The sequence below is a fragment of the Bos indicus x Bos taurus genome, chromosome 5, assembly GCF_003369695.1.
Source record: "Bos indicus x Bos taurus breed Angus x Brahman F1 hybrid chromosome 5, Bos_hybrid_MaternalHap_v2.0, whole genome shotgun sequence".
NCBI classification, from domain to species: domain Eukaryota; kingdom Metazoa; phylum Chordata; class Mammalia; order Artiodactyla; family Bovidae; genus Bos; species Bos indicus x Bos taurus.
In genome coordinates, this window is record NC_040080.1 from 91,273,553 (window position 1) to 91,286,877 (window position 13,325).

A 13,325-nucleotide genomic window follows, 5' to 3' on the forward strand; every position below is an offset into this window, starting at 1 on the left:
ATCTTAGTTTCCCAACCAGGGATCGAACCTGAGTCCCCTGCATTGCAAGGAGGGTTCTTAACCACTGGACCACTGGAGAAGTCCCCATAGTAGCTTCATTTGTAATAAGCTACTGTAATAAGCTATGAAAACTGTTAACAACTCAAATATCCATCAAATTCAGGAGAGTAGATAAACAAACTGTTATAGATCCATACAATAGAATACTACTCAGTGGAAAATCAATGGATACATACAACAGTATGAATGACTCTTAATTATGCTGGATGAAAGAAATCAGACAATAAAAGTAGATATTGTATGATTCCAATTAACATAAAATCATAGGATGTATGTGTATGGGCTTAGTCGCTCTGTCATGTCCAACTCTTTGTGACCCCATGGACTGTAGCCTGCCAAGACCTCTGTCCATGGAGATTCTCCAGGCAAGAATCCTGGAGTGGGTTGCCATCCTCCTCCAGGGGATCTTCCCAACCGAGGGATCAAACCCAGGTCTCCCACATTGCAGGCAGATTCTTTACCATCTGAGCCACTAGGGAAACCCAAGAATACTGGAGTGGGTACTCTATCCTTTCTCCAGAGGATCATCCTGACCCAGGAATCAACCAGGAATTGAACTGGGGTCTTCTGCATTGCAGGCGGATTCTTGTAAGCCCAACTATAGGAAAGGCAAACTAACTCCAGTGACAGAAAATAGATCAGTGGTGGCCTGGGAATACGGAGGGCAGGAAAGAGGGATCACAAAGGGGCAAGAGGTATTTGGGAGGCAGGGAGTGTGACTGATATATTCATTACCTTGACTGAAGCAGTGATTTCATGTGTGTGTACATGTGCCAGAATTTAACCAAATGATACAGCTTAAATATGTGTAGTTTATTTTATGTTAATTCTACCTCAAGAAAGCTGTTAAGATGGAGCACATATTTATAAAATACGTATTGGGTATAACATATAATGAAACAAAACACTCCCTGTGTCCATCACATGGTTTTAAAAAGTAAACATTACCATTATTTTTGAGCATTTCTATGTTTCCTGAACACCCTAAGGCCCAGGTTTCTGAAAATATTTTCTTAACACTTTAAGTTCCCAAAAGTGAATATTCTGGGGACTATTTTCATGTAAGTTAATTCAGTCGTGTCCGACTCTGTGCGACCCCATAGACAGCAGCCCACCAGGCTCCCCCATCCCTGGGATTCTCCAGGCAAGAACACTGGAGTGGGTTGCCATTTCCTTCTCCAATGCATGAAAGTGAAAAGTGAAAGCGAAAGTGAAGTCGCTCAGTCGTGTCTGACTCTTAGCGACCCCACAGACTGCAGCCTACCAGGCTCCTCCATCCATGGGATTTTCCAGGCAAAAGTACTGGAGTGGGGTGCCATTGCCTTCTCTGGTAAGTTAATTCAGTAATGTAGTAATTTGGCACAGTTTGAAGGTGAAACTTGCCCTTTAAAAATGGGCAGCCCAAAACAGTGACTTAAAAATAATCCCACTGTGCAGTTATGAACATCTAAGAACCTCTGCCTAGAATGCAAAAGGGAAAACTCTTGCTGTGACCAGACAGGCATGTGCTTTCACTTCTTTTTTAAAAAAAAATGAGGCAGAGGTGGGAAGGATGGAACAGAAGTAGGACGGGGCACAGAGTAATAAATCGGGTTTACCAACGGCCTTCTGGTGTGTTTTAACCAGGCTCCACCCACAGATTGTTTTCTTAGGAGACTGGAGAACAGAAGCTGTGAGTACACTCTGCATTTAAAACTGCAGCAGTAGTCTCCAAGCAGGAATAAGGGGCTGTAATCAGCTTTCCTTCTAAGGAAAAGCTGGGAACCTTCTCATTTCACTTCATGAAAAATAAGCCATGAGGCAATTTCTGCCAAACATCTATTAACGGAATAAAATGGGTCTCTTGCCTGAGATCTGACTTCAGCTGTGTATTTCCAGCACAGCCAGTTCTTCTTTCCTCTGCAGCTGATTGGCTCTGGAGTGTGACCAGAAACCTACTTCCTGCAATTAAAGGAGTCAGCTCTTTGACTGCTGGCCTGTTTTCTTCTCTTCTGAGTGATGGCGTTCACCATTTTTATCCTCCGGCTGGCTGTCTGCATCCTGGCATTTCCCATGTACCTGCTGGACTTTCTGGGCTTGTGGAACTGGATATGCAAACAGTGGTTCCCTTACTTCCTGGCAAGGTTGACTGTGATGTACAATAAACAGATGGAGAGCAAAAAGCAAGAGCTCTTCAGCAACCTGCGGGAGTTCACGGGCCCCTCTGGGAAGCTCTCCTTGCTGGAGCTGGGCTGTGGCACGGGGGCCAACTTCAAGTTCTACCCCTCTGGATGCCAGGTGACCTGTGTTGATCCCAACCCCAACTTTGAGAAGTTCTTGATCAAGAGCATTGCCCAGAACCGACACCTGCAGTTTGAGCGCTTCATAGTGGCTGCCGGGGAGAACATGCACCAGGTGGCCTCAGGCTCCATGGATGTGGTGGTCTGCACCCTGGTGCTCTGCTCGGTGAAGAACCAGGAGCAGATCCTCCAGGAAGTGTGCCGAGTGCTGAGGCCGGTGAGTGCGGGCATGAGGAGGGCTGCTTAGTGGCAAGCACATCACCACGGGCAGTCCTCCCAATTTCAGTAGATCAAACACCCTAACATAAAAGTAAAGCTACTAGAAAAAATACTGTTGAATTTTTAAAAAATATTCGAGTGCAGAAGCTATGAAGGAAAAGATTGATAGTACATGAATAAAAAAAAAATGTTAGAACTCTTGCAGGGAAAAGGACCATAAATAAATTTGAAGTACAAAAATATTTTGTAAAAAATATTTACCAAGGACGATAATGAGTTAACTTCCTTCATAAAGGTGTTACAAATCAACAAGATCAACAGGATTCTTAAATTATTTTTAAAAAGAGGGAAAAAAAGCAAAGCACAGGAACAGAAATATAAATAAAAATAGCCAATATATGATTTAAATATCTAGTCTTGTAATTAAAGAACAAATTAAAGCATGATATTTTATAGTGGAATCTTGAAAATAAAACAAATGAATATAATAAAACAGAAATAAATTCATAGATATACAGAACAAACTAGTGGTTACCACCTGGGAGAGGGAAAAAGGGAGGAGCAAGAGTGGTATGGGATTAAGAGATACAAACTAGGATGTGTAAAATAAATAGGCAACAAGGATATATTCTACAGCACAGTGTAGTCATTATTTTGTAATAACTTTAAATGGAGTATAAACTATAAAAATTTTGAATCACTTTGTTGTACACCTGAAACTAATATTATAATCAACCATGCTGCTGCTGTTCCTGTTAAGTCGCTTCAGTCGTGTCTGACTCTGTGCAACCCCATACACGGCAGCCCACCAGGCTCCTCCGTCCCTGGGATTCTCCAGGCAAGAACACTGGAGTGGGTTGTCATTTCCTGCTCCATAATCAACCATACTTCAATTAAAAAGAAATTAAAGCAAGACCCTTTTTATCTATTATTCTGTCAGAGACTTTTAAGTTCAATATGGTATTGGGGTGGGTCTGGGGGTCTGGACACCCAACTGGAGGAACTGTCCTCTTTGGAGGGCAATTTAATAATATCAAATTTTCAAGTAAGAGTGTGGCCAGGCGGCTCGGACGGAGCAGGGTTTTCCTTGCCAGTGAATCGTGTAGAGTACACTGCCAGTCTCTTAAAAAAAAAAAAAAAAATTTTTTTTCAAGTAATTTACATCTTCATCCAACAGGAATTTATCCTATAGCTATTGTGCAAAAATACACAAAAACTCATTTAAAGGTAAAAATATTCATTACAGTATTTTTAATATAATAAATTGGAAATAACATCCATCAATGGGAAGTTGTTAAGTAAATTGTCACATAGTATAAAGGATTTCTTTGCAGCTGTTAAAACAAGAAATTTTTACCTATGTCAATGAAAAACATCCTCAAGAGACAGTGTTAATTTTAAAAGCAATGAAAACGGAATATTATGTAGAGTGCTAATCCATTTGTGTGGGGGATAGAATATACTTATATAAGTATTTATGTTAATGGGAATTATAAATATGTAACGATTAACAGTGGTTACCTTACTTAACACTTTAAGTTAATTGGGAAGGGAACTGGATGAGGCGAAAGAATTTCTTTTCATTTTATACCTCTCCGTACAGTTTGAAATTCTTTATACCTGTATGTAATTTTCACATATTACCTTTATTGTTTACTTAAAAGCTAGTTTTAAATAGAAGCTTGGTGTGCTGCAGTTCATGGGGTTGCAAAGAGTCAGACATGACTGAGAAACTGAACAACAATTCTAAACAAAGCTGAACATACATAAAATATGAGTATTTTAACATTTGAATTTACTCTTCTAGGGGGAAAAGATGGTCTGTAATCCCCAGTTTTGTTTTCTCCCATCCAAGTACCAACCAGACCCAACCCTGCTTAGCTTCTGAGATCAGATGAGATGGCCATGTTTAGGGTGATACCACCGGAGACCTCAGTTTTATTTTCTAACAGAGGAAGTTCCTCAGGAAGAAATGGACTTAAAGATAGTGTTTAGAGGCAATAATATACAGTTGTCCCTGAGAGTCATTCCCTACCCCCACCACAGATACCAAAATCTATACAAGCTCAAGTCCCTTACATAAAATGGTATAGAATCTGCATATAACCCACACATAACCTCCCACATACCTTAAATCATCTCTAGATTATTTTAATATCTAATACAAAGTAAATGCTACATAAATAGTTGCCAGCATGTGGGAAATTCAAGTTTGGCCTTTTTTGAACTTTCTGGATTTTTTCCTAATATTTTTTATCTGTTGATTGAAGCCAAGGATACTGAGGGCCGACTGTAATTCTGTGTTTGGCTCAAGAATAGGCCGACATCAAAACCGTAACTGAAAAAGGTCTGATTCTAACATTCAAATCCTGGGTTCATCTGTCCCAAGACTGGGCATTAACTGGGCACATTTAAGAGACATTTTGCTTATGTGTTACTAATCTCACAACGCCTCTGCAAAGCAAATAATGATCACCTCGGGTTTAAGCACTGAGAATGCTCTTAGGGGATCATATTCTTCCTTTAGCTCCTACAAAGCACCCACTCACTGCTGAATAGAACCAGAGGCTTTCCTGCATTGTCATTCACCCCATCACACAGTCCTTAACGCAGGGACTGTCTTCATGTTGGGCTGGGGAAACAGACCTAGGGAAGTTAAGAAACTTGCCCCACATTACGCAGTCAGCTGCTGCTGCTAAGTTATTTCAGTCGTGTCCGACTTTGTGCGACCCCATAGATGGCAGCCCACCAGGCTCCCCCATGCCTGGGATTCTCCAGGCACGAATACTGGAGTGGGCTGCCATTTCCTCCTCCAATCCATGAAACTAAAAAGTGAAAGTGAAGTTGCTCAGTCATGTCCGACTCATAGTGACCCTATGGACTGCAGCCTACCAGGCTCCTCCGTCCATGGGATTTTCCAGGCAAGAGTACTGGAGTGGGGTGCCATTGCTTTCTCCAACGCAGCCAGCAGATCTGACTTTAATGCACATATTCTTATCACTGCACCACAGTGTTTATCACTGGGGCTTTGTATTGCTTCAACTTCAACATTTCTACCATTTTTGCTGGCTATTCTTCCTCTGCCCATCCCTTAAACACTGGAGTTTCTATTTTGGCTCTAATTTTGCTTATATACACCCCCTGTGTAATCTCATGTACCACCAAAGTTTTCAATTACCACACACACAGATGGTTTCCAAATCTAAGTATCAAGCTCAGATCTCTCTTCTAATCCCAAATCTTCATGCCCAGTTGGCTACACAAGTCACCTGAAAGGGTAACAGGCTCTCTAGTCTAACCTGTGCAACCCAGAGGGCATCAGCAACCTCCTCAGACCTGGGTCTCCTCTTCTCTCCTGTCCTCTTCCATGGAAAAAATTTTTTCCATCAGGAAATTTCAAGTTTTCCATTCCTGAACACATGTCTCGTACTTGCCCACAGAGGGGCAAGTAGGGGGAACTCCCTCTCTAAACTCTGCCTGGACAGCTAAGACTAGGGAAGCTAGAAGAGGCTAAGGAGAATGGGTTTTGGAGGTACTCATTGGTCCCTTTCCTCCTTCTCGCCCCAGAGGTAGGTTAAGTAGAAAACTTCTGAAGACTCGTTAATAATGTGTACCCTCTACTGTGTCCAGACTTGATCTATATTTACAGGACTGTCCTAGATGAAACCAGCAGTTACTGCTATTTGACAGTTATTTACATACAGTATCCACTGATTGGGGAAAAAAATCAAATTACAAAATATTATCATGAATTCAGTAACAATTTTAGATGGCTCAGTATCTTTGTCTTTTTTTAAAAAATAATATTTTTTAGTTGAAAGATAACTGCTTATAGAATTTTGTTTTCTGTCAAATCTCAACATGAATCAGCAATAGGTATACATATGTCCACTTCCTCTTGAACCTCCCTCCCATCTCTCCCCCCATCCCACCTCTCCACATTGATACAGAGCCCCTATTTGAGTTTCCTGAGATATACAGCAAATTCCCATTGGCTATCTATTTTATATATGGTAATGTAAGTTTCCATATTACTCTCTCCATACAGCTCACCCTCTCCTCCCCTCTCCCCATGTCCATAAATTTGCTCTCTATATCTGTTTCTCCATTGCTGCCCTGCAAATAAATTCTTCAGTACCATCTTTCTAGATTCTGTATATATGTGTTAATATATGGTATTTCTCTTTCTGACTTACTTCACTCTAATAGGCTCTAGGTTCATCCACCTCATTAGAACTCACTCAAATGTGTTCCTCTTTATGGCTGAGTAATATTCCATTGTGTATATGTACCACAACTTCTTTATCCATTCATGTGTCGATGGACATCTAGGTTGCTTCCACATTCTAGCTATTGTAAATAGTGCTACAATGAACAATGGGGTACATGTGTCTTTTTCAGTTTTGGTTTCCTCAGGGTACATGCCTAGGAGTGGGATTACTGGGTCATATGGTGGTTTTATTCCTAGTTTCTTAACGACTCTCCATACTGTCTTCCATAGTGACTGTATCAACTTAAATTCCCACCAAAAATGCAAGAGGGTTCCCTTTTCTCCACACCTTCTCCAGCATTTATTGTTTGTAGACTTTTTGATGATGGTCATTCTGACTCATGTGAGGTGGTATCTCATTGTAGTTTTGATTTGCATTTTTCTAATAATGAGTGGTGTTGAGCATCTTTTCATGTGTTTGTTAGCCATCTGTACGACTTATTTGCAGAAATGTCTGTTTAGGTCTTTTTGCCACTTTTTGATTGGGTTGTTTGTTTTTCTGGTACCGAGTTGTATGAGCTGCTTGTATATTTTGGAAATTAGCCCTTGTTTCATTTGCTATTATTTTCTCCAATTCTGAGAGCTGTCTGTTCACCTTGCTTATAGTTTCTTTGGTGTGCAAAAGTTTTTAAGTTTAACTAGGTCCCACTTGTTTACTTTTGTTTTTATTTCCATTACTCTAGGAGGTGGGTCACAGAGGATCTTGCTTTATGTCATCAAGTGTTCTCCCTATGTTTTCCTCCTAAGGGTTTTACAGTTTCTGGTCTTACATTTAGGTCTTTAATCCATTGAGTTTATCTTTGTTTATGGTGTTAGGAAGTGTCCTAATTTCATTCTTTTATGTGTAACTGTCCAGTTTTCCTAGCACCACTTACTGAAGAGGTGTCTTTGCCCCATTGGATATTCTTGACTCTTCTGTCAAAAATAAGGTATCCATATTGCATGGGCTTATTTCTGGGTTTTCTATCTTGTTCCATTGGTCTGTATTTCTGTTTTTGTGCCAGTACCATACTGTCTTGATGACTGTAGCTTTGTAGTATAATCTGAAGTCAGGAAGGTTGATTCCTCCAGCTCCATTCTCCTTTCTCAAGACTGCTTTGGCTATTTAGGGTCTTTTGTGTTTCCATATGAATTGTGAAATTTTTAGTTCTAGTTCTGTGACAAATGCCATTGGTAATTTGATAGGGATTACACTGAATTTGTAGATTGCATTTGGTAGTATAGTCATTTTCACAATATGGAGTCTTCCTACCCAGGAACATGGAATATCTCTCCATTTGTTTAAGTTGTCTTTGATTTCTTTCATCAGTGTCTTATAATTTTCTGTATACAGTTATTTTGTCTCCTTAGGTAGGTTTATTCCTAGATATTTTATTCTTTTTGTTGCAATGGTGAATGGGACTGATTCCTTAATTTCTCTTTCTGATTTTTCATTGTTTGTATACAGGAATGCAAGTGACTCCTGTGTATTGATTTTGTCTCCTGCAACTTTGCTAAATTCACTGATTAGCTCTAGTAATTTTCTAATAATATCTTTAGGGTTTTCTATGTATAGTATCATGTCATCTGCAAACAGGGAGCACTCTCCTTTTCTGATCTGGATTCCTTTTATTTCTTTTTCTTCTCTGATTGCTGTAACTAGGACTTCCAAAATTATGTTGAATAATGGTGGTGAGAGTGGATACCTTTGTCTTGTTCCTGATCTTTGGGTGAATGCTTTCAGTTTTTCACCACTGAGAATAATGTTTGCTGTGGGCTTATCATATATGGCCTTTACCATGTTGAGGTAGGTTCCTTCCATGCCCATTTTTTTAAGTTTAAATCATAAATGGGTGCTGAATTTTGTCAAAGGCTTTTTCTATTGAGGTTTCTACTGAGATTATCATATGGTTTTTATCTTTCAATTTGTTAATATGGTGTATCACATTGATTTGCATATATTGAAGAATCCTTGCATCCCTGGAATAAACCCAACTTGATCATGGTGTATGAGTTTTTTAATGTATTGGTGAATTCTGTTTGCTAAAATTTTGTTGAGGATTTTTGCATCTATGTTTATCAGTGATATTGGCCTGTAGTTTTCTTTTTGTGTGTTGTCTTTGTCTGGTTTTGGAATCAGGGTGATGGTGGCCTTGTAGAATGAGTTTGGAAGTGTTCCTTCCTCTGCAACTTTTTGAAAGAGTTTTAGAAGGATGGGTATTAGCTCCTCTCTAAACGTTTGACAGAATTCACCTGTGAAGCCATCTGCTCCCGGGTTTGCTTTTTGGCAAATTTTGATCGGTTTCGATTTCTGTGCTTGTAATTGGGTTGTTCATAATTTCTAATTCTTCCTGGTTCAGTCTTGGAAGATTGAACTTTTCTAAGAATTTGCCCATTTCTTCCAGATTATCCATTTTAGGTTATGCCATATAGTTGCTCAGAAGTCTCTTATAATCCTTTGTATTTCTGCATTGTCTGTTGTAACCTCTCCTTTTTCATTTCTTATTTTGTTGATTTGATTCTTCTCTCTTTTTTCTTGATGGGTCTGGCAAAAGGTTTGTCAATTTTGTTTATCTTCTCAGAGAACCAGCTTTTATTTTTATTAATCTTTACGATTGTTTCTTTCATTTCTTTTTCATTTATTTCTGCTCTGATCTTTATGATTTGTTTCCTTCTGCTAATTTGGGGGGTTTTTTTGTTCTTCTTTTTCCCAGTTGTTTTAGGTATAAAGTTAGGTTGTCTATTCAATGTTTTTGTTTCTTGAGGTAGGACTGTATTGCTATAAATTCCCCTCTTAGAACTGCTTTTGCTGTATCCCATAGGTTTTGAGTTGTTTTCATTGTCATTTGTTTCTAGGAAATTTTTAATTTCTCTTTTGATTCCTTCAGTAACCTGTTCATAATTTAGACACATATTGTTTAATCTCACAGTGCAGCTTGTCACTTGTGTATATCTTGCAGGTGGACTTTCCTCCACCTCACGGACAGGGTCTCCAAGATGATGCGGTGGAGAATCCTCCAGGTTCACAGGAAATTTCACTTTGCTTGCTTCTCCTGCTCAATGATCTCTTTGGTGGAAAGGCTGTTTTTCTGCGTCTCAGTCTTCTTCAGCTTGGCCTTATCGAAGCTGTTGATTTCCCCATGTTGGGCTTGTCTGCCATTTTCTTAAAACAATCCAAGAAGTTCCACTTCAAGTCTCCTGTCCCAGTGCTCCCACTTGTGTCACTGACAAAGAGACCTAGTGGTTTTTGTTTGTTTGTTTTTTTCAAAAACTTGTGCTTTTATTTTTTCCCTACTTTTTAAAATTAATCTTTATTAAAGTATAGTTGCTTTACAATGTTGCATTAGTTTCTACCATACAGCAAAGTGAATCCCTTTTGGACTTCCTTCCCATTCAGGTCACCACAGTGCATTAAGTAGAGTTCCCTGTGCTGTACAGTATGTTCTCATTTGTTAGATGATTAATTTTCTGAAATTAATCCTATCACTTTCATTCTATGATAATGGTACAAAAGTACAGGACATGGTTATTTAGCCTCAGACAGTGGTTGGTATGGTTTCAGACTCCCACAGGCTTGCAAAGTGGAGCCTAAGAAAAATTTTCAGAAGAATTTAAAGGTTTTTTTTTCTTCTATTTTTAAATAAAGAGAAATTAAAAAATTGTAATTAAAAGGCAAACAAAAAATGGGGGAAACGTTTGTAGTGTATGTAGTTTATAATAAAAGCCCTTACTGCTGCTAAGTCACTTCAGTCGTGTCCGACTCTGTGCGACCCCATAGACGGCAGCCCACCAGGCTCCCCCGTCCCTGGGATTCTCCAGGCAGAACACTGGAGTGGGTTGCCATTTCCTTCTCCAATGCATGAAAGTGAAAAGTGAAAGGGAAGTCGCTCAGTCGTATCCAACTCTTAGCGACCCCATGGACTGCAGCCCACCAGGCTCCTCCGTCCATGGGATTTTCCAGGCAAGAGTACTGGAGTGGGGTGCCATTGCCTTCTCCGAAAAGCCCTTACTAATCAGTAAAAAAAAAAAAAAAAAAGCCAATAGCCTATTAGAAAACTGATAATGGACATTAACAGACAAATCAGAAAAACAGAAATCCAAACAGCCAGTATTAGTAGTCAAAGAGTTAGTCACTCAGTCATGTCAGACTCTTTAAGACCCCATGGACTGTACAGCCCACCAGGCTCTTCTGTCCATGTAATTCTCTAGGCAAGAATACTAGAGTGGGTTGCCATTCCTTTCTACAGGGGATCTTTCCAACACATAACGTTTAGTAAAAGATGTCATAATTAAAAATACTAAAGATATGCATGTTATAAAAAATACCACATTACACATCAAATAGATTTTTTAAAATATAGATGAGCATTTATTGAAAATGGGCACTCACATCTATTGCTGGTATGAATACAAACTGGGGCAACTCTTCCAAAGGGCAGCTTGACAACCAGGCTTCTGAGGTGGCTCAGTGGTAAAGAATCCACCTGCCAATGCAGGAGATGCAAGAGACATGGGTTCAGTCCCTGGATTGGGAAGATCCCCTGGAGGAGGGCATGGCAACCCACTCGTATTCTTGTCTGAAGAATCCCATGGACAGAGGAGCCTGGTGGACTACAGTCCATGGTGTCACAGAGTTGGAAGTGACTGAGCACGCAAGCATGCATGTGACAGGCATTAAGAATAGGCCTTGAATGCTTTAAATTGCTTTAAATTTAGCTATCATTATGTATTACTTTTATGAACAGACAATATAGACTGGCAGCTCTGTATACAATCTGACAGAAGATGACACTATTAACCACAATGGTATCGTAGTAAGTTTGGATTTCTCCATGTCTTCTCGTGAAGTGGACCTCTGGGGCCACTGAAATCTGACATTTAAACATCTTATCAAATTGTTTGTCCCAAACTAAAATTCTTGGTGTGGTTTTCTTTCCTCCTTTTCTTTCTCAGGGAGGAGCTTTTTATTTCATGGAGCATGTAGCAGATAAGCCTTCCACCTGGAATTACTTCTGGCAACAGGTCCTGGATCCCGTCTGGTACCTACTGTTTGATGGATGCAACCTGACCAGAGAGAGCTGGAAGGCCCTGGAGAAGGCCTGCTTCTCCAAGCTGAAGCTGCAGCACTTACAGGCCCCTCTGTCCTGGGAGCTAGTGCGCCCTCACATCTATGGATATGCTGTGAAATAGTGGAAGCAGGGAGCTGAGACCCAAAGGGCTCAAATAATTTAAGGTTTTGGCTTCACACTTAAAATAGTAACTGGAAGATGGGAACTCCCTTTTTTGAGTAAATTTGCATTTCATCCCTCAAAGTTTATGTTATAACCTAGTTAGCCATTTTCTATCATCTCCCAAGAATCAAAAACAAAACAACTTTGAACTCTCTCTTGAAAGAAACAGTGGGCTTCCATAATTAAATTCCACCATTATCCTCAGATCTTATTTTATTCCAGAACTTCACAATTTGTCTTATTTAAATTATGACCCAACAGATTTTAATTTCACCATTTCTATGAGGCTGATGCTAATAAAAATTAAATCACACAGAAGAAGATTTTGAAAAGGGAGATGCAAAAGATCTTAATAATTCACAAACTGAATAAAGAAATACTAAGCACAGATTTTTTTTTTTTTTTTTAAGGAATCTGAATCTACTTGCTGTTCTTAGTATCAATGGGCTGGCTTTCAAAGTTAATGTACCAGGACGCCACACCTGATTCTGCCCAGCTCTGTTATGTTTTTTATTCCAGTATTCCACCAGAGTTTGTTCTCCTGCATTCCAGTCTTTAATTCTTACAAGGAAGATTGTACAATACACTTTAGTATATCCATAAAACTTCATGAAGCAAAGTTCTTGGGTTCACTTTGCCTATTATCTAGCATGTTCTTGGCTGAATGTTTTAAACTGTAAGCAAAGAAAATGCCCACTGTAATGAGGGAAACACTGAAAGCTTGGGTACACTTTGTAAGAGCCCCCTCAAAATAGGCAACCTGTGAGTCTGTAAAGAGGTAGACAAATATTGTTTGGATTATTCTGGTCAAATTTCTACTCTGGTCCCAAGATGATTTCTTTGTTCCTTGTAACCACAGAAACCTTGGGAAATCATCACAAGTGCATTGAAAACAAGTTAATCAGTTAGAGGATTTAGAATTTTCAGCAAAAGTTTGTATGCATTTTAATAAATTTAGTATGTTTTCTGAGATGATTTTGCAAAAGGACTATTTTAAATATCAAATCAATAAATTCACATATAATTTAGGAATGGAAATAAAATGAATGATTTATATCTTTGCTGGCTTACTTTCATTTTTCTTAGCATCTCTGGGAGGGCTTTCCTTCATGGTGGAAAATTAAGCTATTTGAAAGTACAGATTTTTCCTTCTACAGCCAAATAACTAAATACAGCTAGCAGATTTCAGAAAAAGCAATTTGGGGACTTTCCTGGTTGTCCAATGGTTAAGACTTGCACTTCAAATGACAGAGGATGCTGGTTCAGTCCCTGGTCAGGAAACTAAGA

At 39.3% G+C, this 13,325-nt stretch overlaps 1 protein-coding gene and 1 pseudogene across 1 annotated transcript; one reads left to right on the forward strand and one right to left on the reverse strand.

The window, feature by feature from the left end:
• Positions 1–1,739: 1,739 nt before the first annotated feature.
• On the forward strand, positions 1,740–13,099 carry METTL7A (methyltransferase like 7A). The gene is made up of 2 exons (XM_027542848.1): positions 1,740–2,556; positions 11,761–13,099. Exons 1-2 carry the CDS (start codon positions 2,059–2,061, stop codon positions 11,995–11,997), a joined length of 735 nt encoding a protein of 244 aa, XP_027398649.1. The 5' UTR covers positions 1,740–2,058; the 3' UTR covers positions 11,998–13,099.
• LOC113893132 lies at positions 9,615–10,094 on the reverse strand (annotated as a pseudogene).
• Positions 13,100–13,325: the final 226 nt, after the last annotated feature.